The sequence below is a fragment of the Ranitomeya imitator genome, chromosome 3 (assembly GCF_032444005.1).
Source record: "Ranitomeya imitator isolate aRanImi1 chromosome 3, aRanImi1.pri, whole genome shotgun sequence".
In the NCBI taxonomy this organism is placed as follows: Eukaryota; Metazoa; Chordata; class Amphibia; order Anura; family Dendrobatidae; genus Ranitomeya; species Ranitomeya imitator.
This window is the reverse complement of record NC_091284.1, coordinates 834774242-834802056: the sequence shown is the minus strand read 5'-3', so window position 1 is coordinate 834802056 and position 27815 is coordinate 834774242. Positions and strand designations below refer to the sequence as shown.

General features: G+C 54.7%; 2 protein-coding genes across 6 annotated transcripts in view; one reads left to right on the top strand and one right to left on the bottom strand.

Annotated features, from left to right (window-relative positions):
* CLPB (ClpB family mitochondrial disaggregase) overlaps positions 1–10419 on the bottom strand; it is an 86869-nt gene extending 76450 nt beyond the window's left edge. For both annotated transcript variants that reach the window (XM_069759496.1, XM_069759497.1), the window contains exons 1-3: positions 10119–10419; positions 5114–5165; positions 4762–4848 (exon numbers count right to left, since the gene is read on the bottom strand). In XM_069759496.1, the coding sequence (XP_069615597.1) occupies positions 4762–4848; positions 5114–5165; positions 10119–10419 (440 nt within the window). The remainder of the gene's footprint in view (positions 1–4761; positions 4849–5113; positions 5166–10118) is intronic.
* A 104-nt stretch (positions 10420–10523) lies between these two features.
* The window catches only part of STARD10 (StAR related lipid transfer domain containing 10), a 113620-nt gene continuing 96328 nt past the window's right edge, over positions 10524–27815 (top strand). Inside the window, exons 1-3 of one of the 4 annotated variants that reach the window (XM_069759498.1) lie at positions 10524–10847; positions 19560–19638; positions 20070–20312. In XM_069759498.1, the coding sequence (XP_069615599.1) occupies positions 20300–20312 (13 nt within the window). In that variant the 5' untranslated portion in view covers positions 10524–10847; positions 19560–19638; positions 20070–20299. Of the gene's footprint in view, positions 10848–19559; positions 19969–20069; positions 20313–27815 lie in introns of those variants that run through there. The other 3 variants (XM_069759499.1, XM_069759500.1, XM_069759502.1) reach the window with 3 other exon arrangements.

The window sequence follows — 27815 nt, the reverse complement described above, 5'->3', positions numbered from 1 at the left end:
ACAGGAGAGGGGAGCGACAAAAAACACAGGAGAGGGGAGCGACAAAAAACACAGGAGAGGGGGGCGACAAAAAACACAGGAGAGGGGGGCGACAAAAAACACAGGAGAGGGGGGCGACAAAAAACACAGGAGAGGGGGGGGCGACAAAAAACTAGAAGGGGGCGACAAAAAACACAGGAGAGGGGGGCGACAAAAAACACAGGAGGGGGGGGGGGGGGAGACAAAAAACACAGGAGAGGGGACGACAAAAAACACAGGAGAGGGGGGCGACAAAAAACACAGGAGAGGGGAGCGACAAAAAACACAGGAGAGGGGAGCGACAAAAAACACAGGAGGGGGGGCGACAAAAAACACAGGAGAGGGGGGGCGACAAAAAACACAGGAGAGGGGGGGCGACAAAAAACACAGGAGAGGGGGGGGCGACAAAACACAGGAGAGGGGAGCGACAAAAACACAGGAGAGGGGAGCGACAAAAACACAGGAGAGGGGAGCGACAAAAAACACAGGAGAGGGGAGCGACAAAAAACACAGGAGAGGGGAGGGGGCGACAAAAAACACAGGAGAGGGGGGGGGGGGCAAAAAACACAGGAGAGGGGAGCGACAAAAAACACAGGAGAGGGGAGCGACAAAAAACACAGGAGAGGGGAGCGACAAAAAACACAGGAGAGGGGGGGGGGCAAAAAACACAGGAGAGGGGGGGGCGACAAAACACAGGAGAGGGGAGCGACAAAAACACAGGAGAGGGGAGCGACAAAAACACAGGAGAGGGGAGCGACAAAAAACACAGGAGAGGGGAGCGACAAAAAACACAGGAGAGGGGGGCGACAAAAAACACAGGAGGGGGGGGGGGGAGACAAAAAACACAGGAGAGGGGAGCGACAAAAACACAGGAGAGGGGAGCGACAAAAAACACAGGAGAGGGGGGGCGACAAAAAACACAGGAGAGGGGGGCGACAAAAAACACAGGAGGGGGGGGGGGAGACAAAAAACACAGGAGAGGGGACGACAAAAAACACAGGAGAGGGGGGCGACAAAAAACACAGGAGAGGGGGGCGACAAAAAACACAGGAGAGGGGGGCGACAAAAAACACAGGAGAGGGGGGCGACAAAAAACACAGGAGAGGGGGGCGACAAAAAACACAGGGGGGGGGGGGGAGACAAAAAACACAGGAGAGGGGACGACAAAAAACACAGGAGAGGGGGGCGACAAAAAACACAGGAGAGGGGGGGGGCGACAAAAAACACAGGAGAGGGGGGGCGACAAAAAACTAGAAGGGGCAACAAAAAACACAGGAGAGGGGGCTACAAAAAATACAGGAGAGGGGGCGACAAAAAACTAGAAGGGGCGACAAAAAACACAGGAGAGGGGGGCGACAAAAAACACAGGAGAGGGGGGGGCGACAAAAACCACAGGAGAGGGGGCGACAAAAACCACAGGAGAGGGGGCGACAAAAAACACAGGAGAGGGGGGGGCGACAAAAACCACAGGAGAGGGGGCGACAAAAAACACAGGAGAGGGGGCGACAAAAAACACAGGAGAGGGGGGGGCGACAAAAACCACAGGAGAGGGGGCGACAAAAAACACAGGAGAGGGGGCGACAAAAAACACAGGAGAGGGGGGCGACAAAAAACACAGGAGAGGGGGGCGACAAAAAATACAGGGGGGGGGGGGGGGAGACAAAAAACACAGGAGAGGGGGGCGACAAAAAACACAGGAGAGGGGGCGACAAAAAACACAGGAGAGGGGGCGACAAAAAACACAGGAGGGGGGGGGGGGAGAGACAAAAAACACAGGAGAGGGATGCGACAAAAAACACAGGAGAGGGGTGGCGACAAAAAACACAGGAGAGGGGGCGACAAAAAACACAGAAGAGGGGGGCGACAAAAAACACAGGAGAGGGGGCGACAAAAACCACAGGAGAGGGGGCGACAAAAAACACAGGAGAGGGGGGCGACAAAAACCACAGGAGAGGGGGCGACAAAAAACACAGGAGAGGGGGCGACAAAAAACACAGGAGAGGGGGGGGCGACAAAAACCACAGGAGAGGGGGCGACAAAAAACACAGGAGAGGGGGCGACAAAAAACACAGGAGAGGGGGGCGACAAAAAACACAGGAGAGGGGGGCGACAAAAAATACAGGGGGGGGGGGGGGGAGACAAAAAACACAGGAGAGGGGGGCGACAAAAAACACAGGAGAGGGGGCGACAAAAAACACAGGAGAGGGGGCGACAAAAAACACAGGAGGGGGGGGGGGAGAGACAAAAAACACAGGAGAGGGATGCGACAAAAAACACAGGAGAGGGGTGGCGACAAAAAACACAGGAGAGGGGGCGACAAAAAACACAGGAGAGGGGGCGACAAAAAACACAGGAGAGGGGGGCGACAAAAAACACAGGAGAGGGGGCGACAAAAAACACAGGAGAGGGGGGCGACAAAAAACACAGGAGAGGGGGGGGCGACAAAAAACACAGGAGAGGGGGGGGCGACAAAAAACACAGAAGAGGGGGCGCATCATGGGTGAGTCCGAGCAGACATCACCTATGACCCAGGTGGTGGTGGGGAATGCTGGGAGGTGTAGTTCAGCAGTGATGTCATTGTGAGAGAAAGTAGCCGACTTCTCCTGTTCAGGGGGGAATTGTCTGCAGGAACTTTGAGGAGATCTGTCCTGGGGATAGTGCCCAGCTGTACGCACGTAGCCGCCCACATGCCTGTAACAACCCTCCGCCCGTAGCCACCCACATGCCTGTAGCCACCCGCATAACTGTAGCCACCCGCATACCTGTAGCCACCCTCCGCCCGTAGCCACCCTCCGCCCGTAGCCACCCACATGCCTGTAGCCACCCTCCGCCCGTAGCCACCCACATGCCTGTAGCCACCCTCCGCCCGTAGCCACCCACATGCCTGTAGCCACCCACATACCTGTAGCCACCCTCCGCCCGTAGCCACCCACAAACCTGTAGCCACCCTCCGCCCGTAGCCACCCACATGCCTGTAGCCACCCACATGCCTGTAGCCACCCTCCGCCCGTAGCCACCCACATGCCTGTAGCCACCCACATGCCTGTAGCCACCCTCCGCCCGTAGCCACCCACATGCCTGTAGCCACCCACATACCTGTAGCCACCCTCCGCCCGTAGCCACCCACATGCCTGTAGCCACCCTCCGCCCGTAGCCACCCTCCGCCCGTAGCCAACCACATACCTGTAGCCACCCTCCGCCCGTAGCCACCCACATGCCTGTAGCCACCCTCCACCCGTAGCCAACCACATACCCGTAGCCACCCTCCGCCCGTAGCCAACCACATACCCGTAGCCACCCTCCGCCCGTAGCCAACCACATACCTGTAGCCACCCTCCGCCCGTAGCCAACCACATACCTGTAGCCACCCACATACCTGTAGCCACCCTCCGCCCGTAGCCACCCTCCACCCGTAGCCACCCTCCACCCGTAGCCAACCACATACCCGTAGCCACCCTCCGCCCGTAGCCAACCACATACCTGTAGCCACCCTCCGCCCGTAGCCACCCACATGCCTGTAGCCACCCTCCGCCCGCAGCCACCCACATGCCTGTAGCCACCCTCCGCCCGTAGCCACCCACATGCCTGTAGCCACCCTCCGCCCGTAGCCACCCACATGCCTGTAGCCACCCTCCGCCCGTAGCCACCCACATACCTGTAGCCACCCTCCGCCCGTAGCCACCCACAAACCTGTAGCCACCCTCCGCCCGTAGCCACCCACATGCCTGTAGCCACCCTCCGCCCGTAGCCAACCACATGCCTGTAGCCACCCTCCACCCGTAGCCACCCTCCGCCCGTAGCCAACCACATGCCCGTAGCCAACCACATACCCGTAGCCACCCTCCGCCCGTAGCCAACCACATACCTGTAGCCACCCACATACCTGTAGCCACCCTCCGCCCGTAGCCACCCACATACCTGTAGCCACCCTCCGCCCGTAGCCACCCACATGCTTGTAGCCACCATCAGCCCGTAGCCACCCACATACATTTAGCCACCCTCCGCCCGTAGCCACCCACATGCCTGTAGCCACCCTCCGCCCGTAGCCACCCACATGCCCGTAGCCACCCTCCGCCCGTAGCCACCCACATGCCCGTAGCCACCCTCCACCCGTAGCCACCCACCTGCCGGTAGCCACCCTCCACCCGTAGCCACCCTCCACCCGTAGCCACCCTCCACCCGTAGCCACCCTCCACCCGTAGCCACCCACCTGCCCGTAGCCACCCTCCACCCGTAGCCACCCACCTGCCCGTAGCCACCCTCCACCTGTAGCCACCCTCCACCCGTAGCCACCCTCCACCTGTAGCCACCCTCCACCCGTAGCCACCCTCCACCCGTAGCCACCCTCCACCCGTAGCCACCCACCGCCCGTAGCCACCCACCTGCCCGTAGCCACCCACCTGCCCGTAGCCACCCACCTGCCCGTAGCCACCCACATGCCCGTAGCCACCCTCCGCCCGTAGCAACCCACCTGCCCGTAGCCACCCTCCACCTGTAGCCACCCTCCACCCGTAGCCACCCACCTGCCGGTAGCCACCCTCCACCTGTAGCCACCCTCCACCCGTAGCCACCCTCCACCCGTAGCCACCCTCCACCCGTAGCCACCCACCGCCCGTAGCCACCCACCACCCCGTAGCCACCCACATGCCCGTAGCCACCCACATGCCCGTAGCCACCCCTCCACCCGTACCACACACATGCTTGTAGCCACCCCTCCGCCCGTAGCCACCCCTCCGCCCGTACCTGTGATTCCTCCCGATGGCAGCCACCATCAGCGCCGTCCAGCCCAGCCTGTGTCTGCTGTTGGGGTCCACCTTCTCCCGCAGTAATCTAGGAGCAGAGGACAGGACACCACCATTATACTGGGGGTCTCGATGTCGCCCCTCCGGCCAACTGCCACTGCCTTATTTTTAAATTGTGCAAGATAGGAATAATTTTGTTAAATGGAAACCATCAGTAAGCAGACGGCGGCGGCGGATCGCCCACAGGAGCTGAATCCATTACCTTGTTCACCATTTTCCTGCCGCACAAATACAACGAGTCTCCTTTATAAAGATGGCGGCCTGCACACATGACAAACACCAGCGGCGCTCACCTCTCCACATCGCTGACGTTACAGGTCCGCGCCGCCTCCAGTAACTGCTCACCTGGCGAAGACAGAGAGGATAGTCACAGGGGAGGGAGCACAACCTCCTACTCCAGTCACCCCCAGAGCTGCAAGCACCAGGACACATGGGAACAGGACTGGGTGCACTACAACAACCAGCTGAGACCAGGAAACTAGTACAGGCACTGAACCAGAAGGGGCAGCACCGAGTGAGCGGCCCGAGAGCTAACAGGAAGTCAGCAGCATTGTGAATACAGCTCTGGAGGTGATCACTGCAAGATCAGAGGAAGCTGGGGGGACAAGGAGAACGAAGGCGCCCCCCACAGGGACCATATCTACACCGCAGGACGAGGGCGCCCCCCACAGGGACCATATCTACACCGCAGGACGAGGGCGCCCCCACAGGGACCATATCTACACCGCAGGACGAGGGCGCCCCCCAGAGACCGTATCTACACCGCAGGACAAGGGCGCCCCCCACAGGGACCAGATCTACACCGCAGGACGAGGGCGTCCCCCACAGGGACCATATCTAAACCGTAGGACAAGGGCGCCCCCCACAGGGACCATATCTACACCGCAGGACAAGGGCGCCCCCCACAGAGACCAGATCTACACCGCAGGACAAGGGCGCCCCCCACAGAGACCAGATCTACACCGCAGGACAAGGGGCCCCCCACAGAGACCAGATCTACACCGCAGGACAAGGGGCCCCCCACAGGGACCAGATCTACACCGCAGGACGAGGACGCCCCCCACAGGGACCATATCTACACCGCAGGACGAGGAGTGCCCCCCACAGAGACCAGATCTAAACCGCAGGACGAGGGCGCCCCCCACAGGGACCAGATCTACACCGCAGGACGAGGGCGTCCCCCACAGGGACCAGATCTACACCGCAGGACGAGGGCGCCCCCCCCACAGGGACCAGATCTACACCGCAGGACGAGGGGCGCCCCCCACAAGGACCATATCTACACCGCAGGACGAGGGCGTCCCCCACAGGGACCAGATCTACACCGCAGGACGAGGGCGTCCCCCACAGGGACCAGATCTACACCGCAGGACGAGGGCGTCCCCCACAGGACATCACAGGGACCAGATTTACACCGCAGGACGAGGGCGCCCCACACAGGGACCAGATCTACACCGCAGGACGAGGGCATCCCCCACAGGGACCAGATCTACACCGCAGGACGAGGGCGCCCCCCACAGGGACCAGATCTACACCGCAGGCCGAGGGCGTCCCCCACAGGGACCAGATCTACACCGCAGGACGAGGGCGTCCCCCACAGGACATCACAGGGACCAGATTTACACCGCAGGACGAGGGCGCCCCACACAGGGACCAGATCTACACCGCAGGACGAGGGCGTCCCCCACAGGGACCAGATCTACACCGCAGGACGAGGGCGTCCCCCACAGGGACCAGATCTACACCGCAGGACGAGGGCGCCCCCCACAGGGACCAGATCTACACCGCAGGCCGAGGACGCCCCCTACAGGACATCACAGGGACCAGATCTACACCGCAGGACGAGGGCGCCCCCCGCAGGACATCACAGGGACCAGATTTACACCGCAGGACGAGGGCGCCCCCCGCAGGACATCACAGGGATCAGATCTACACCGCAGGACGAGGGCGCCCCCCCACAGGACATCACAGGGATCAGATCTACACCGCAGGACGAGGGCGCCCCCCACAGGGACCAGCTCTACACCGCAGGACAAGGGCGCCCCCCACAGAGACCAGATCTACACCGCAGGATGAGGAGCGCCCCCCCCCACAGAGACCAGATCTACACCGCAGGACGAGGGGCGCCCCCCACAGGGACCATATCTACACCGCAGGATGAGGGCGTCCCCCACAGGGACCAGATCTACACCGCAGGACGAGGGCGTCCCCCACAGGGACCAGATCTACACCGCAGGACGAGGAGCGCCCCCCCACAGAGACCAGATCTACACCGCAGGACGAGGGGCGCCCCCCACAAGGACCATATCTACACCGCAGGACGAGGGCGTCCCCCACAGGGACCAGATCTACACCGCAGGACGAGGGCGTCCCCCACAGGGACCAGATCTACACCGCAGGACGAGGGCGTCCCCCACAGGACATCACAGGGACCAGATTTACACCGCAGGACGAGGGCGCCCCACACAGGGACCAGATCTACACCGCAGGACGAGGGCGTCCCCCACAGGGACCAGATCTACACCGCAGGACGAGGGCGTCCCCCACAGGGACCAGATCTACACCGCAGGACGAGGGCGCCCCCCACAGGGACCAGATCTACACCGCAGGCCGAGGGCGTCCCCCACAGGGACCAGATCTACACCGCAGGACGAGGGCGTCCCCCACAGGACATCACAGGGACCAGATTTACACCGCAGGACGAGGGCGCCCCACACAGGGACCAGATCTACACCGCAGGACGAGGGCGTCCCCCACAGGGACCAGATCTACACCGCAGGACGAGGGCGTCCCCCACAGGGACCAGATCTACACCGCAGGACGAGGGCGCCCCCCACAGGGACCAGATCTACACCGCAGGCCGAGGACGCCCCCTACAGGACATCACAGGGACCAGATCTACACCGCAGGACGAGGGCGCCCCCCGCAGGACATCACAGGGACCAGATTTACACCGCAGGACGAGGGCGCCCCCCGCAGGACATCACAGGGATCAGATCTACACCGCAGGACGAGGGCGCCCCCCCACAGGACATCACAGGGATCAGATCTACACCGCAGGACGAGGGCGCCCCCCACAGGGACCAGCTCTACACCGCAGGACAAGGGCGCCCCCCACAGAGACCAGATCTACACCGCAGGATGAGGAGCGCCCCCCCCCCACAGAGACCAGATCTACACCGCAGGACGAGGGGCGCCCCCCACAGGGACCATATCTACACCGCAGGACGAGGGCGTCCCCCACAGGGACCAGATCTACACCGCAGGACGAGGGCGTCCCCCACAGGGACCAGATCTACACCGCAGGACGAGGGCGTCCCCCACAGGACATCACAGGGACCAGATCTACACCGCAGGACGAGGGCGTCCCCCACAGGGACCAGATCTACACCGCAGGACGAGGGCATCCCCCACAGGGACCAGTTCTACACCGCAGGACGAGGGCGTCCCCCACAGGGACCATATCTACACCGCAGGACGAGGGCGTCCCCCACAGGGACCAGAACTACACCGCAGGACGAGGGCGTCCCCCACAGGGACCAGATCTACACCGCAGGACGAGGGCGTCCCCCACAGGGACCAGTTCTACACCGCAGGACGAGGGCGCCCCCCACAGGGACCAGATCTACACCGCAGGACGAGGACGCCCCCTACAGGACATCACAGGGACCAGATCTACACCGCAGGACGAGGGCGCCCCCCACAGGACATCACAGGGACCAGATCTACACCGCAGGACGAGGGCGCCCCCCACAGGACATCACAGGGACCAGATCTACACCGCAGGACATCACATGGACCAGATCTACACCACAGGACGAGGGCGCCCCCCGCAGGACATCACAGGGACCAGATCTACACCTCAGGACGAGGGCGCCCCCCGCAGGACATCACAAGGACCAGATCTACACCGCAGGACATCACAGGGACCAGATCTACACCAGAGGACGAGGGCGCCCCCCACAGGACATCACATGGACCAGATCTACACCGCAGGACGAGGGCGCCCCCCGCAGGGACCAGATCTACACCACAGGACGAGGGCGCCCCCTGCAGGACATCACAGGGACCAGATCTACACCTCAGGACGAGGGCGCCCCCCGCAGGACATCACAGGGACCAGATCTACACCTCAGGACGAGGGCGCCCCCCGCAGGACATCACATGGACCAGATCTACGCCACAGGACGAGGGCGCCCCCCGCAGGACATCACAGGGACCAGATCTACACCTCAGGACGAGGGCGCCCCCCGCAGGACATCACAGGGACCAGATCTACACCTCAGGACGAGGGCGCCCCCCGCAGGACATCACATGGACCAGATCTACACCGCAGGACGAGGGCGCCCCCCGCAGGACATCACAGGGACCAGATCTACACCGCAGGACATCACATGGACCAGATCTACACCTCAGGACGAGGGCGCCCCCCGCAGGACATCACATGGACCAGATCTACACCACAGGATGAGGGCGCCCCCCGCAGGGACCAGATCTACACCGCAGGACGAGGGCGCCCCCCGCAGGACATCACAGGGACCAGATCTACACCACAGGATGAGGGCGCCCCCCGCAGGGACCAGATCTACACCGCAGGACGAGGGCGCCCCCCGCAGGACATCACAGGGACCAGATCTACACCACAGGATGAGGGCGCCCCCCGCAGGGACCAGATCTACACCGCAGGACGAGGGCGCCCCCCGCAGGACATCACAGGGACCAGATCTACACCACAGGATGAGGGCGCCCCCCGCAGGGACCAGATCTACACCTCAGGACGAGGGCGCCCCCTGCAGGACATCACAGGGACCAGATCTACACCACAGGACGAGGGCGCCCCCCGCAGGACATCACAGGGACCATATCTACACCGCAGGTCGAGGGCGCCCCCCACAGGACATCACAGGGACCAGATCTACACCGCAGGACGAGGGCGCCCCCTGCAGGACATCACAGGGACCAGATCTACACCACAGGACGAGGGCGCCCCCCGCAGGACATCACAGGGACCATATCTACACCGCAGGTCGAGGGCGCCCCCCACAGGACATCACAGGGACCATATCTACACCGCAGGTCGAGGGCGCCCCCCGCAGGACATCACAGGGACCAGATCTACACCACAGGATGAGGGCGCCCCCCGCAGGGACCAGATCTACACCTCAGGACGAGGGCGCCCCCCGCAGGACATCACAGGGACCAGATCTACACCACAGGACGAGGGCGCCCCCCACAGGACGTCTACTACATTACATAACAACTAAACACGTTCTGAAGAATAAAGTGAGTCCTTCTGACCTTTGTGGTCGTCGTCGTTGCCGCTATCACAGCTGACCAGCAGGGCGGCAGCAGCGAGCACGGCCTTCGCGCAGCGGTGAGCCCCGTCACGTTCATAGCGCTCTCTTTGGCGGCCTCCAGTGGTGACATCGTGGTACTGCAATGCATGTGAGTGATGGCTGACGAGCTCGGAGCGCCCTCCACTGTTCAGCAGCGGGTACTGTACTCCGGTAGTTACACGCAGCCTCGCAATCTCCGCTCTCCCCGGACAGGAGGCGAGGAGGCGGGAGATACCGAGCCGGGACACTCGGGAGCTCCACATGAACGGGAACTACTCAGAGTAGGTATATACGACGCGGTGAGATGGAGTCCTCCCGTCACTGTCCCAGACCGCTGGCTGTGACCTGCAAACGTCTCCACCGTGATGCATTCTGGGAGTTGAAGTCTTCAGTCAGCGAATTACGGAGAAATACAGGAAACAGGAACTACATTTCCCGACGTATCAGACACGAGCGTGATGGGACGTTGTGGTGCATGCCGGGAAGTGTAGTTTTTGGCGCTCTTACGTCAGCCGAGGTCATTCCTTTAGTGGAATGTGAGTGAAGGGAGATTTCCATAGACTCAGCAGCAGAATGTTCTAGAACATGTCCACGAAGGCCGCTGTCCGTGCGCTCCATCACTGCTGTCCTGGCGGAGTTATGAGGTCATTACTGACTAGGTTCCGTTAGGACGACGTTACGGCGACTGGCGGTAAGTATCGACCAGGGAGCGGAGGGTTAATGATCACATGACTGAACGTCCTGAGGAGACATTCCTGCAGCACCGAGGTCGGCCACCAGAGGGCGCACACGCTCCACTCCCGCCACACTCACCTGCGGCTGCGCGATAGCGGACCTGCAGCATTCACAGCGGCATACTCCAGTCACACACAGAGCTGCGTACTCCAGTCACACACAGAGCTGCGTACTCCAGTCACACACAGAGCTGCGTACTCCAGTCACACAGGGAGCTGCATACTCCAGTCACACGCGGAGCTGCGTACTCCAGTCACACACGGAGGAGCTGCATACTCCAGTCACACACACAGCTGCATACTCCAGTCACACGCGGAGCTGCATACTCCAGTCACACAGGGAGCTGCGTACTCCAGTCACACGCGGAGGAGCTGCATACTCCAGTCACACACACAGCTGCATACTCCAGTCACACGCGGAGCTGCATACTCCAGTCACACGCGGAGCTGCATACTCCAGTCACACGCGGAGCTGCATACTCCAGTCACACGCGGAGCTGCATACTCCAGTCACACGCGGAGCTGCGTACTCCAGTCACACAGGGAGCTGCATACTCCAGTCACACGCGGAGCTGCGTACTCCAGTCACACACAGAGCTGCATACTCCAGTCACACACAGAGCTGCATACTCCAGTCACACACAGAGCTGCATACTCCAGTCACACGCGGAGCTGCATACTCCAGTCACACACAGAGCTTTATACTCCAGTCACACGCGGAGGAGCTGCATACTCCAGTCACACGCGGAGCTGCATACTCCAGTCACACGCGGAGGAGCTGCATACTCCAGTCACACGCAGAGCTGCATACCCCAGTCACACGCGGAGCTACATTCTCCAGTCACACGCGGAGCTGCATACTCCAGTCACACGCGGAGCTGCATACTCCAGTCACACACACAGCTGCATACTCCAGTCACACGCGGAGCTGCATACTCCAGTCACACGCGGAGCTGCATACTCCAGTCACACGTGGAGCTGCATACTCCAGTCACACGCGGAGCTGCATACTCCAGTCACACGTGGAGCTGCATACTCCAGTCACACGTGGAGCTGCATACTCCAGTCACACGCGGAGCTGCATACTCCAGTCACACGCAGGGCTGCATACTCCAGTCACACGCAGGGCTGCATACTCCAGTCACACGCGGAGCTGCATACTCCAGTCACACGCGGAGCTGCATACTCCAGTCACACGCGGAGCTGTATTCTCCAGTCACACGCGGAGCTGTATTCTCCAGTCACACGCGGAGCTGTATTCTCCAGTCACACGCGGAGCTGTATTCTCCAGTCACACGCGGAGCTGCATTCTCCAGTCACACGCGGAGCTGCATTCTCCAGTCACACGCGGAGCTGCATACTCCAGTCACACGCGGAGCTGCATACTCCAGTCACACGCGGAGCTGCATACTCCAGTCACACGCGGAGCTGCATACTCCAGTCACACGCGGAGCTGCATACTCCAGTCACACGCGGAGCTGCATACTCCAGTCACACGCGGAGCTGCATACTCCAGTCACACGCGGAGCTGCATACTCCAGTCACACGCGGAGCTGCATACTCCAGTCACACGCGGAGCTGCATACTCCAGTCACACGCGGAGCTGCATACTCCAGTCACACGCGGAGCTGCATTCTCCAGTCACACGCGGAGCTGCATTCTCCGTTAGTGTTGCTGTGGTAGATGACTGCTGACTGGAGGATAAGACACGATGTTACAGCAGAATAGTGAGTGCAGCTCTGGGGGTGACTGGAGGATAAGACACGATGTAACAGCAGCACCTGGATATAGATAGCAATGGACTGATGTAATAGAAGTATGAATTGTGCCGTCCTGGGGATACTTTATACAAATAAATATAAGGAAGAATGATACAAAAGAATCCAGATACAATAAGGTGCAAGTGCTAGTAACAGAATATTCCATCAATTGGATTTTTTTGTAGAAAATCTATATATATAAGAAGGCCAGAAGGGTAAGACATTGTGTCATGTAATGCAGACCATGGCTATGATATAGGCCGTACACCCAGGAAACTGCAATATACAAAGATCAAATACAGAGCTGCATATCCACCACAGAGTGCAGATAGCCCGGTGCCCCCCACACCCGACGCGCGCTCCGCTCAGAAAGCTTCGTCCACCCCTGGTATTCCCTAGGACGCTGCAATTCATAAGTATATTACATCAATTCATTGCTCCAGGCTCTAGGTACGGAAAGTATTCAGGCCCCTTTACATTTTTCACTCTGTTTCATTGCAGCCATTTGGTAAATTCTATAACGTTCACTTTTTCTCATTATTGTTCACTCTGCCCCCATCTACACTGAAAAAAAACAGGAATGTAGACATTTTTGCAAATTTAATAAAAAAAAACAAAAACCAGAAATATCCCATGGTCATAAGCCCCTTTGCTCACATGGTGTGCATTTCCTTGTGATTCTCCTTGAGGCCGGCGTCACACCAGCGAGTTTTACGGACGTATGAGCGCAGAAATTACATCCGTAAAATACGCATAACACACGGCCCAATGATCCTCTATGCCCCAGCTCCTCTCAGCTGTATTTAACGGATCCGTATTATACGGTCTTCTACGGCCGTAGAAAATCGCAGCATGCTCCGTTTGTCCCCATATTGCGCAAAAAAAATCGCCAATGAAAGTCTATGGGGGCGAGACAAATACGGATCACACACGGACCAGCAGTGTGACTTGTGAGAAATACGCAGCGGTGTTAGAGAGAAAAGCCGGAAATTCAGTGCGGTGTACAGTAAAATCACACTGACAGCTTACAGTAGAATAGGTAGAATAAATGTGTACACATAGAATAGGTATATATATATATATATGTCAGTGAGACACATATATGTATATATATTAATATTTCATCCAGCGCGATATAGCAGAAAGCCGGTAATTCAATTACCGGCTTTTGCTATCTCCTTCCTAAACCCGACATGATATGAGACCTGGTTACATACAGTAAACCATCTCATATCACCATTTTTTTTGCAGATTCCACACTACTAATGTCAGTAGTGTGTATGTGCAAAATTTGGCCGTTCTAGCTATTAAATTTAAGGGTTAAATGGCGGAAAAAATTGGCGTGGGCTCCCGCACAATTTTCTCCACCAGAGTGATAAAGCCAGTGACTGAGGGCAGATATTAATAGCCTGGAGAGGGTCCATGGTTATTGGCCCCCCCTGGCTAAAAATATCTGCCCCCAGCCACCCCAGAAGAGGCACATCTGGAAGATGCACCTATTCTGGCACTTGGCCACTCTCTTCCCATTCCCGAGTAGCGGTGGGATATGGGGTAATGAAGGGTTAATGCCACCTTGCTATTGTAATGTGACATTAAGCCAAATTAATAATGGAGAGGCATCAATTATGACACCTATCCATTATTAATCCAATACTAGGAAAGGGTTAAGAAAAACACAAACACATTATTACAAAGTCTTTTAATGAAATAAAAACACAGGTTGTTTGAATATTTTATTATTCTGGTAATCCACCTGAAGACCCTCGCTCTGTGACAAAGAAAAAATAATAAACCAACAATATCCCATACCTTCCGATGATCTGTCACGTCCCACACTGTAAATCCATCTGAAGGGGTTAAATTATTTTACAGGCAGGAGTTCTGCTATAATGCAGCTGTGCTCTTGCCTGTAAAACCACAGCGAATGAAGGTAAAGTAGGTCAATGACCTGTAGTTACCTTCATTCGCGGTGATGCGCCCTCTGCTGGTTGTCCTCATATGAACTCAAGCCTGGGAACTTTTCTGATTTTTTTCCCACGCTCGAGGAACAACCAGCAGAGGGCGCATCACCGCGAATGAAGGGAACTACAGGTCATTGACCTAATTTCCATTCATTCCCCAGGGTTTTACAGGCACGAGGACAGCTGCATTAGCAAAGCTCCTGGGTGTAAAATAATTTAACCCCTTCAGATGGATTTACATCGTGGAACGTGACAGATCATCGGAAGGTATGGTATATTGTTGTTTTTTTTATTTTTCCTTTGTTACAGAGCGAGGGTCTGCAGGTGGATTACCAGGATAATAAAAAATTCCAACAACCTGTGTTTTTATCTCCTTAAAATACTTTGTAATAATGTGCGTGTGTTTTATTAACCATTTCAGACTATTGGATTAATAATGGATAGGTGTCAGAATTTACGCCTCTCCATTATTAATTTGGCTTAATGTCACCTTACAATAGCAAGGTGACATTAACCCTTCATTACCCCATATCCCACCACGACACGGGTAAGGGAAGAGAGTGGCCAAGTGCCAGAATAGGCGCATCTTCCAGATGTGCCTTTTCTGGGGTGGCTGGGGGCAGATGTTTTTAGCCGGGGGGGGGCAATAACCGTGGACCCTCTCCAGGCTATTAATATCTGCCCTCAGTCACTGGCTTTACTACTCTGGCGGAGAAAATTGCGCGGGAGCCCACGACAATTTTTTCCGTCATTTAACCCTTTAATTTAATAGCTAGAACGGCCACATTTTTCAGATACACACTACTGACATTAGTAGTGTGGAATCTGCAAAAAAATGGGGATATGAGATGGTTTACTGTATGTAAACCATGTCTCAAATCATGTCGGGTTTAGGAAGGAGAAAGAAAAAGCCGGTAATTGAATTACCGGCTTTAAAGCTATCTAGCGCTGGATGAAATATTAATATATATACATATATGTGTCTACTGACATATATAGAGAGAGAGACAGTATATATGTTTTTACGATGTTTTGAGCACATGGATCCATTGTATGTCCGTATGTCGGTTTTGCAAGCCTGCGAGAAAATCTCGCAGTACGGATGCCATACGGATTACATACGGAGGATGCCATGCGCAAAATACGCTGACACACCCTGCCTACGGAGGAGATGCGGACCACTATTTTGGGGACTTTTCTATGTATTACGGCCGTAAATTACGGACCGTATTGTCTTAAACCGAGTGTGACGCCGGCCTGAGATGATTCTACTCCTTCATTGGAGGCCAGTTGTGTGTACTTACACTGATAGGACGTGATTTGGAGCGGCGCACACCTGTCTATATAAGACCTCACAGCTCACAGTGCACGTCAGACCAACGGAGAATCATGAGGTCAAAGGAACTGGCCGAGGAGCTCAGAGACAGAATTGTGGCAAGGCACAGATATGGCCAAGGTTACAACAGAATGTCTGCAGTACTCAAAGTTCCTAGGAGCACAGTGGCCTCCATAATCCTTAAATGGAAGAAGTTTGGGACCACCAGAAGTCTTCCTAGACCCGGCCGTCCAGACAAACTGAGCAATCGTGGGAGGAGAGCCTTGGTGAGAAGGTAAAGAAGATCCCCAAGATCACTGTGGCTGAGCTCCAGAGATGCAGTAGGGCGATGGGAGAAAGTTCCACAAAGTCACCTATCACTGCAGCCTCCACCAGTCGGGCCTTTATGGCAGAGTGGCCCAACGGAAGCCTCTCCTCAGTGCAAGACATATGAAAGCCGCATAGAGTTTGCTAAAAAAAAACACATGAAGGACTCCCAGACTGTGAGAAATAAGATTCTCTGGTCTGATGAGACGGAGATAGACCTTTATGGTGATAATTCTAAGCGTTATGTGTGGAGAAAACCTGGCACTGCTCATCACCTGCCCAATACAATCCCCACAGTGAAGCATGGTGGAGGCAGCATCATGCTATGGGGGTGTTTGTCAGCTGCAGGGACAGGATGACTGCTTGTCATTGAAGGAAACATGAATGTGGCCAAGTACAGAGATATCCTGGATGAAAACCTCTTCCAGAGAGCTCTGGACCTCAGACTTGGCCGAAGGTTCATCTTCCAACAAGACAATGACCCTAAGCACACAGCTAAAATAACAAAGGAGCGGCTTCAGAACAACTCTGTGACCATTCCTGACCGGCCCAGCCAGAGCCCTGACCTAAACCCAACTGAGCATCTCTGGAGAGACCTGAAAATGGCGTCCACCAACGTTCACCATCCAACCTGACGGGACTGGAGAGGATCTGCAAGGAAGAATGGCCGAGGATCCCCAAATCCAGGGGGGAAAAGCTTGTTGTATCATTCCCAAGAAGACTCCTGGCTGCACTAGCTCAAAAGGGGCTTCTACCATATACTGAGCAAAGGAGCTGGAGACTTATGACCATGGGAGATTTCAGGTTTTCTTCTTTATTAAATTTCTACATTTCTGTTTTTTTCAGTGTAGATGGGGTGGAGAGTGAACATTAATGAGAAAAAATGAACTTTTCTGAATTTACCAAATGGCTGCAATGAAACAGTAAAAAATGTAAAGGGGTCTGATACTTTCCGTCCCCACTGTATGTCCAGGTGTCCCCCCCCCCCTTCTCCCTTTTTGTTCCTGCTGTTCCAGGTGTCTCCTCCTGTTTTATTCACTTGGATTTATTTATCTATCATGAAATTTGTATTTTGTTTTAGGTTTTCTTTGGTGTCATCACCACTGAGGTAGTCGGAGATCACAGCATTATCTGGACGCTTCCACTTTAAGAAATCCCCAGGCACCAGCTTCTGTTCCTCCTTAGATAGATCCAGTAGTGTAAAGCATGGAGGAGGAATACAACGTATCCACCAGTGTATACTAAATGCCATATTAGAAAGTGGAGCTATGAAAACCTCCATACTTTACACTGCAGGTGCATTCTGAGAATTGTATAATGCTGCAAAGCAGAAGCAAAGTCAGAATGACAACCTGTGGTTTAGTGTCTCAGTCCCTGGTGTCCGGTGGTTTAGTGTCTCAGTCCCTGGTGTCCGGTGGTTTAGTGTCTCAGTCCCTGGTGTCCGGTGGTTTAGTGTCTCAGTCCCTGGTGTCCTGTGGTTTAGTGTCTCAGTCCCTGGTGTCCAGTGGTTTAGTGTCTCAGTCCCTGGTGTCCGGTGGTTTAGTGTCTCAGTCCCTGGTGTCAGGTGGTTTAGTGTCTCAGTCCCTGGTGTCCAGTGGTTTAGTGTCTCAGTCCCTGGTGTCCGGTGGTTTAGTGTCTCAGTCCCTGGTGTCCAGTGGTTTAGTGTCTCAGTCCCTGGTGTCCGGTGGTTTAGTGTCTCAGTCCCTGGTGTCAGGTGGTTTAGTGTCTCAGTCCCTGGTATCCAGTGGTTTAGTGTCTCAGTCCCTGGTATCTAGTGGTTTAGTGTCCCAGTCCCTGGTATCCAGTGGTTTAGTGTCCCAGTCCCTGGTATCTAGTGGTTTAGTGTCCCAGTCCCTGGTATCCAGTGGTTTAGTGTCTCAGTCCCTGGTGTCCAGTGGTTTAGTGTCTCAGTCCCTGGTGTCCGGTGGTTTAGTGTCTCAGTCCCTGGTGTCCGGTGGTTTAGTGTCTCAGTCCCTGGTATCCAGTGGTTTAGTGTCTCAGTCCCTGGTGTCCAGTGGTTTAGTGTCTCAGTCCCTGGTATCCAGTGGTTTAGTGTCTCAGTCCCTGGTGTCAGGTGGTTTAGTGTCTCAGTCCCTGGTATCCAGTGGTTTAGTGTCTCAGTCCCTGGTATCTAGTGGTTTAGTGTCCCAGTCCCTGGTATCCAGTGGTTTAGTGTCCCAGTCCCTGGTATCTAGTGGTTTAGTGTCCCAGTCCCTGGTATCCAGTGGTTTAGTGTCCCAGTCCCTGGTGTCCAGTGGTTTAGTGTCTCAGTCCCTGGTGTCCTGTGGTTTAGTGTCTCAGTCCCTGGTATCCAGTGGTTTAGTGTCTCAGTCCCTGGTGTCCAGTGGTTTAGTGTCTCAGTCCCTGGTATCCAGTGGTTTAGTGTCTCAGTCCCTGGTGTCCGGTGGTTTAGTGTCTCAGTCCCTGGTGTCCGGTGGTTTAGTGTCTCAGTCCCTGGTGTCCGGTGGTTTAGTGTCTCAGTCCCTGGTGTCCGGTGGTTTAGTGTCTCAGTCCCTGGTATCCAGTGGTTTAGTGTCTCAGTCCCTGGTATCCAGTGGTTTAGTGTCTCAGTCCCTGGTGTCCGGTGGTTTAGTGTCTCAGTCCCTGGTATCCAGTGGTTTAGTGTCTCAGTCCCTGGTATCCAGTGGTTTAGTGTCTCAGTCCCTGGTGTCCAGTGGTTTAGTGTCTCAGTCCCTGGTATCCAGTGGTTTAGTGTCTCAGTCCCTGGTGTCCGGTGGTTTAGTGTCTCAGTCCCTGGAGTCCAGTGGTTTAGTGTCCCAGTCCCTGGTGTCCAGTGGTTTAGTGTCTTAGTCCCTGGAGTCCTGTGGTTTAGTTTAGTCCCAAGTCTCCTGGCAACAAGCTTCTGTCACCGCAGAATTATAAATGCAGCTCTGGATGTAACTGCAGTGTCTAGGGCAATCTGTCACAGCAGAATTATAAATGCAGCTCTGCATGTAACTTCAGTGTCTAGGGCAGTCTGTCACAGCAGAATTATGGTTGCAGCTCTGCATGTAACTTCAGTGTCTAGGGCAGTCTGTCACAGCAGAATTATAAATGCAGCTCTGGATGTAACTTCAGTGTCTAGGGCAATCTGTCACAGCAGAATTATAAATGCAGCTCTGGATGTAACTTCAGTGTCTAGTGCAATCTATGACAGCAGAATTATAAATGCAGCTCTGGATGTAACTGCAGTGTCTAGTGCAATCTCACAGCAAAATTATAAATGCAGCTCTGGATGTGAGTGCGGTAGGAGACATTCTGTGTAGATTTCCCCAGTGTGCTGTGACGTGGTCTCATTATTTGCAGGTTTCGCTCGTCCGTGGCGCAGGATCTCGGCATTTTCCGGCTTCCACGTCCCCTGGCGGATCTGTCACCAGTGACTCAGGTGATTGTCTGTACAGCTGGAGCTGTGAGTCATCGTCCTCCGCTGGGCGCCATTATCCTGGGGGGATTATAGGGGTCCTGGCAGCTATTTGTGGCCGTGACTGGTTCCTGTCGCTTTACTGAGCCACGAACGCAGCGAACCCTCGAAACGCGGGCGATTAAAGGGACAGTATGAAAAGTCTACTAGCATGTGATACTAACATGTCCGTTCCCTTCATGCGAGGTATTACCGCCATATATGCCCTTTATAATGGGGCACATGGGTACTAATGACCGGTCTGTGGAGGGGCTGGAAGCCTCTTACAGCCCATCGTAAAGGCCGTTTAATGGGGTAACTGTCGCTTTAATTTTTTATTTCATCAATCAATCAATGGTTCACAGGAAAATAAGAAACATTGTAACAAATCTTCTCTTCTTCCATTCTCAATGCAGGCAACAGATCTCCCCATTACTGAGACAGCAGAGGACGGCTGGTGCTTGTGAAATCCTATGGAGGAGCTGGAGGCGACACAAGGTCCAGATCTGCATAGACCTCTATGAGCACCAGCTGTCGTCTGTCCTGGGAAAGTCTGTAAGGAACGATCAGGAGGACAAACAATCGGATTCTCCGGTAGCAAACGCTGCAGACATTCTCATTCCCAGTTTCTTATGAAGATTTTACTATGGAATTGCACGGTAAGCAATTGTCCCATGTAACATAGGAAACACTTCCTCTACGTGTGTGTATTCTGGAGGACAGGTGGTCTGCAGGGGTGGCCTGTATTCTGGAGGACAGGTGGTCTGCAGGGGTGGCCTGTATTCTGGAGGACAGGTGGTCTGCAGGGGTGGCCTGTATTCTGGAGGACAGGTGGTCTGCAGGGGTGGCCTGTATTCTGGAGGACAGGTGGTCTGCAGGGGTGGGCTGTATTCTGGAGGACAGGTGGTCTGCAGGGGTGGGCTGTGGCCGGTCCATGGAGCCGGATATGGCAGCTGTGCAGCAGGAGCCTCCTCCCTGAGCAAACAAACCGTCCCTGGAGCCGCCGGATCTTCCCACCTTCCTGATCCCGAGAATCCGCACTATAATAACTGCAGAACCGGGGGGGGAACACGTGACGTAATACACAGATCCAGCAGAACCCGGGGGAACATAATACACAGATCCAGCAGAACCCAGGGGCACATAATACACAGATCCAGCCGAACAAGGGGGCACGTAATACACAGATCCAGCAGAACCCAGGGGCACATAATACACAGATCCAGCCGAACAAGGGGGCACGTAATACACAGATCCAGCAGAACCCGGGGGCACGTAATACACAGATCCAGCAGAATCCTGGGGCACATAACACACAGATCCAGCAGAACCCGGAGGCACGTAGCACACAGATCCAGCAGAACCCGGGGGCACGTAATACACAGATCCAGCAGAACCCGGGGGCACATAATACACAGATCCAGCAGAACCCGGGGGCACGTAGCACACAGATCCAGCAGAATCCAGGGGCACATAATACACAGATCCAGCCGAACAAGGGGGCACGTAATACACAGATCCAGCAGAACCCGGGGGCACGTAATACACAGATCCAGCAGAATCCTGGGGCACATAACACACAGATCCAGCAGAACCCGGAGGCACGTAGCACACAGATCCAGCAGAACCCGGGGGCACGTAATACACAGATCCAGCAGAACCCGGGGGCACATAATACACAGATCCAGCAGAACCCGGGGGCACGTAGCACACAGATCCAGCAGAACCCAGGGGCACATAATACACAGATCCAGCCGAACAAGGGGGCACGTAATACACAGATCCAGCAGAACCCGGGGGCACGTAATACACAGATCCAGCAGAATCCTGGGGCACATAACACACAGATCCAGCAGAACCCGGAGGCACGTAGCACACAGATCCAGCAGAACCCGGGGGCACGTAATACACAGATCCAGCAGAACCCGGGGGCACGTAATACACAGATCCAGCAGAACCCGGGGGCACGTAATACACAGATCCAGCAGAACCCGGAGGCACGTAGCACACAGATCCAGCAGAACCCGGGGGCACGTAATACACAGATCCAGCAGAACCCAGGGGCACATAATACACAGATCCAGCCGAACAAGGGGGCACGTAATACACAGATCCAGCAGAACCCGGGGGCACGTAATACACAGATCCAGCAGAATCCTGGGGCACATAACACACAGATCCAGCAGAACCCGGAGGCACGTAGCACACAGATCCAGCAGAACCCGGGGGCACGTAATACACAGATCCAGCAGAACCCGGGGGCACATAATACACAGATCCAGCAGAACCCGGGGGCACGTAGCACACAGATCCAGCAGAACCCAGGGGCACATAATACACAGATCCAGCCGAACAAGGGGGCACGTAATACACAGATCCAGCAGAACCCGGGGGCACGTAATACACAGATCCAGCAGAATCCTGGGGCACATAACACACAGATCCAGCAGAACCCGGAGGCACGTAGCACACAGATCCAGCAGAACCCGGGGGCACGTAATACACAGATCCAGCAGAACCCAGGGGCACATAATACACAGATCCAGCCGAACAAGGGGGCACGTAATACACAGATCCAGCAGAACCCGGGGGCACGTAATACACAGATCCAGCAGAATCCTGGGGCACATAACACACAGATCCAGCAGAACCCGGAGGCACGTAGCACACAGATCCAGCAGAACCCGGGGGCACGTAATACACAGATCCAGCAGAACCCGAGGGCACATAATACACAGATCCAGCCGAACCCGTGGGCACGTAACACACAGATCCAGCAGAACCCGGGGGCACGTAACACACAGATCCAGCAGAACAAGGGGGCACGTAACACACAGATCCAGCAGAACAAGGGGGCACGTTGCACACAGATCCAGCAGAACCCGGGGGCACGTAATACACAGATCCAGCAGAAATCGGGGGCACGTAATACACAGATCCAGCAGAAATCGGGGACACATAGCACACAGATCCAGCAGAACAAGGGGGCACGTAGCACACAGATCCAGCAGAACAAGGGGACACATAGCACACAGATCCAGCAGAACAAGGGGGCACGTAACACACAGATAAAGCAGCGAAGATCCCCCCTCTATAGTCCTTGGCCTTGTTCACACACAGCATGTGCTAGGAGTTTTCACCATGTTTTGGGATGTTCATTCATTCACAGGATACAATGTTTATTTTTTACTCTTACCAAGTTGTCAATTATTTCAGCTTTTCCCCATGAGAACGGGGAATCCCGTTCAGACCTCAGGTTTTTCATCCTAGTTGTCTCCTGTTTTTATCAAGGCAGAACTCGTGCCTGTGATGACAGTCTAGGGGGCTGTTCACATGGGGGGTTTATTCCTTGGACTGATGACAGTCTAGGGGGCTGTTCACATGGGAGGTTTATTCCTTGGATTGATGAGTCTAGGGGGCTGTTCACATGGGGGGTTTATTCCTTGTACTGATGACAGTCTAGGGGGCTGTTCACATGGGAGGTTTATTCCTTGTACTGATGACAGTCTAGGGGGCTGTTCACATGGGAGGTTTATTCCTTGGATTGTTGGCAGTCTAGGGGGCTGTTCACATGGGAGGTTTATTCCTTGGATTGATGAGTCTAGGGGGCTGTTCACATGGGGGGTTTATTCCTTGGATTGATGAGTCTAGGGGGCTGTTCACATGGGGGGTTTATTCCTTGTACTGATGACAGTCTAGGGGGCTGTTCACATGGGGGGTTTATTCCTTGGACTGATGACAGTCTAGGGGGCTGTTCACATGGGAGGTTTATTCCTTGGACTGATGACAGTCTAGGGGGCTGTTCACATGGGAGGTTTATTCCTTGTACTGATGACAGTCTAGGGGGCTGTTCACATGGGGGGTTTATTCCTTGGACTGATGACAGTCTAGGGGGCTGTTCACATGGGAGGTTTATTCCTTGGACTGATGACAGTCTATGGGGCTGTTCACATGGGAGGTTTATTCCTTGGATTGATGAGTCTATGGGGCTGTTCACATGGGGGGTTTATTCCTTGGATTGATGACAGTCTAGGGGGCTGTTCACATGGGAGGTTTATTCCTTGGATTGATGACAGTCTATGGGGCTGTTCACATGGGGGGTTTATTCCTTGTAGTGATGACAGTCTAGGGGGCTGTTCACATGGGAGGTTTATTCCTTGGATTGATGACAGTCTAGGGGGCTGTTCACATGGGGGGTTTATTCCTTGTAGTGATGACAGTCTAGGGGGCTGTTCACATGGGGGGTTTATTCCTTGTACTGATGACAGTCTAGGGGGCTGTTCACATGGGAGGTTTATTCCTTGTACTGATGGCAGTCTAGGGGGCTGTTCACATGGGAGGTTTATTCCTTGTACTGATGACAGTCTAGGGGGCTGTTCACATGGGAGGTTTATTCCTTGGATTGTTGGCAGTCTAGGGGGCTGTTCACATGGGAGGTTTATTCCTTGGATTTATGAGTCTAGGGGGCTGTTCACATGGGGGGTTTATTCCTTGTACTGATGACAGTCTAGGGGGCTGTTCACATGGGGGTTTATTCCTTGTACTGATGACAGTCTATGGGGCTGTTCACATGGGGGGTTTATTCCTTGGATTGATGAGTCTAGGGGGCTGTTCACATGGGAGGTTTATTCCTTGTACTGATGACAGTCTAGGGGGCTGTTCACATGGGAGGTTTATTCCTTGGATTGATGAGTCTAGGGGGCTGTTCACATGGGAGGTTTATTCCTTGGATTGATGAGTCTAGGGGGCTGTTCACATGGGGGGTTTATTCCTTGGATTGATGAGTCTAGGGGGCTGTTCACATGGGGGGTTTATTCCTTGTACTGATGACAGTCTAGGGGGCTGTTCACATGGGGGGTTTATTCCTTGGACTGATGACAGTCTATGGGGCTGTTCACATGGGAGGTTTATTCCTTGGATTGATGAGTCTAGGGGGCTGTTCACATGGGAGGTTTATTCCTTGGATTGATGAGTCTAGGGGGCTGTTCACATGGGGGGTTTATTCCTTGTACTGATGACAGTCTAGGGGGCTGTTCACATGGGGGGTTTATTCCTTGGACTGATGACAGTCTAGGGGGCTGTTCACATGGGAGGTTTATTCCTTGTACTGATGACAGTCTAGGGGGCTGTTCACATGGGGGGTTTATTCCTTGGACTGATGACAGTCTATGGGGCTGTTCACATGGGAGGTTTATTCCTTGGATTGATGAGTCTATGGGGCTGTTCACATGGGGGGTTTATTCCTTGGATTGATGACAGTCTAGGGGGCTGTTCACATGGGAGGTTTATTCCTTGGATTGATGACAGTCTATGGGGCTGTTCACATGGGAGGTTTATTCCTTGGATTGATGACAGTCTAGGGGGCTGTTCACATGGGAGGTTTATTCCTTGGACTGATGACAGTCTAGGGGGCTGTTCACATGGGGGGTTTATTCCTTGGATTGATGACAGTCTAGGGGGCTGTTCACATGGGAGGTTTATTCCTTGGACTGATGACAGTCTAGGGGGCTGTTCACATGGGAGGTTTATTCCTTGGATTGATGACAGTCTAGGGGGCTGTTCACATGGGGGGTTTATTCCTTGTAGTGATGGCAGTCTAGGGGGCTGTTCACATGGGGGGTTTATTCCTTGTAGTGATGACAGTCTAGGGGGCTGTTCACATGGGAGGTTTATTCCTTGTAGTGATGGCAGTCTAGGGGGCTGTTCACATGGGGGGTTTATTCCTTGGACTGATGACAGTCTAGGGGGCTGTTCACATGGGAGGTTTATTCCTTGGACTGATGACAGTCTATGGGGCTGTTCACATGGGAGGTTTATTCCTTGGATTGATGAGTCTATGGGGCTGTTCACATGGGGGGTTTATTCCTTGGATTGATGACAGTCTAGGGGGCTGTTCACATGGGAGGTTTATTCCTTGGATTGATGACAGTCTATGGGGCTGTTCACATGGGGGGTTTATTCCTTGTAGTGATGACAGTCTAGGGGGCTGTTCACATGGGAGGTTTATTCCTTGGACTGATGACAGTCTAGGGGGCTGTTCACATGGGAGGTTTATTCCTTGGATTGATGACAGTCTAGGGGGCTGTTCACATGGGAGGTTTATTCCTTGGACTGATGACAGTCTAGGGGGCTGTTCACATGGGGGGTTTATTCCTTGGATTGATGACAGTCTATGGGGCTGTTCACATGGGGGGTTTATTCCTTGTAGTGATGACAGTCTAGGGGGCTGTTCACATGGGAGGTTTATTCCTTGGACTGATGACAGTCTAGGGGGCTGTTCACATGGGAGGTTTATTCCTTGGACTGATGACAGTCTAGGGGGCTGTTCACATGGGAGGTTTATTCCTTGGATTGATGACAGTCTAGGGGGCTGTTCACATGGGGGGTTTATTCCTTGGATTGATGACAGTCTAGGGGGCTGTTCACATGGGAGGTTTATTCCTTGGACTGATGACAGTCTAGGGGGCTGTTCACATGGGAGGTTTATTCCTTGGATTGATGACAGTCTAGGGGGCTGTTCACATGGGAGGTTTATTCCTTGTAGTGATGACAGTCTAGGGGGCTGTTCACATGGGGGGTTTATTCCTTGGATTGATGACAGTCTAGGGGGCTGTTCACATGGGAGGTTTATTCCTTGGACTGATGACAGTCTAGGGGGCTGTTCACATGGGGGGTTTATTCCTTGGATTGATGACAGTCTAGGGGGCTGTTCACATGGGAGGTTTATTCCTTGGATTGATGACAGTCTAGGGGGCTGTTCACATGGGGGGTTTATTCCTTGGATTGATGACAGTCTAGGGGGCTGTTCACATGGGGGGTTTATTCCTGGGAGTGATGACAGTCTAGGGGGCTGTTCACATGGGGGGTTTATTCCTTGTAGTGATGACAGTCTAGGGGGCTGTTCACATGGGGGGTTTATTCCTTGTACTGATGACAGTCTAGGGGGCTGTTCACATGGGGGGTTTATTCCTTGGATTGATGACAGTCTAGGGGGCTGGTCACATGGGAGGTTTATTCCTTGGATTGATGACAGTCTAGGGGGCTGTTCACATGGGGGGTTTATTCCTTGGACTGATGATAGTCTAGGGGGCTGTTCACATGGGGGTTTATTCCTTGGATTGATGACAGTCTAGGGGGCTGTTCACATGGGGGGTTTATTCCTTGGATTGATGACAGTCTAGGGGGCTGTTCACATGGGGGGTTTATTCCTGGGAGTGATGACAGTCTAGGGGGCTGTTCACATGGGAGGTTTATTCCTAGGACTGATGACAGTCTAGGGGGCTGTTCACATGGGGGGTTTATTCCTTGGATTGATGACAGTCTAGGGGGCTGTTCACATGGGGGGTTTATTCCTTGGACTGATGACAGTCTAGGGGGCTGTTCACATGGGGGGTTTATTCCTTGTAGTGATGGCAGTCTAGGGGGCTGTTCACATGGGAGGTTTATTCCTTGGAGTGATGACAGTCTAGGGGGCTGTTCACATGGGAGGTTTATTCCTTGGATTGATGACAGTCTAGGGGGCTGTTCACATGGGAGGTTTATTCCTGGGACTGATGACAGTCTAGGGGGCTGTTCACATGGGAGGTTTATTCCTTGGATTGATGACAGTCTAGGGGGCTGTTCACATGGGAGGTTTATTCCTTGGACTGATGACAGTCTAGGGGGCTGTTCACATGGGAGGTTTATTCCTTGTAGTGATGACAGTCTAGGGGGCTGTTCACATGGGAGGTTTATTCCTTGTAGTGATGGCAGTCTAGGGGGCTGTTCACATGGGAGGTTTATTCCTTGGACTGATGACAGTCTAGGGGGCTGTTCACATGGGGGGTTTATTCCTTGTAGTGATGGCAGTCTAGGGGGCTGTTCACATGGGAGGTTTATTCCTTGGACTGATGACAGTCTAGGGGGCTGTTCACATGGGAGGTTTATTCCTTGGAGTGATGACAGTCTAGGGGGCTGTTCACATGGGGGGTTTATTCCTTGTAGTGATGACAGTCTAGGGGGCTGTTCACATGGGGGGTTTATTCCTTGGACTGATGACAGTCTAGGGGGCTGTTCACATGGGAGGTTTATTCCTTGGAGTGATGACAGTCTAGGGGGCTGTTCACATGGGGGGTTTATTCCTTGTACTGATGACAGTCTAGGGGGCTGTTCACATGGGAGGT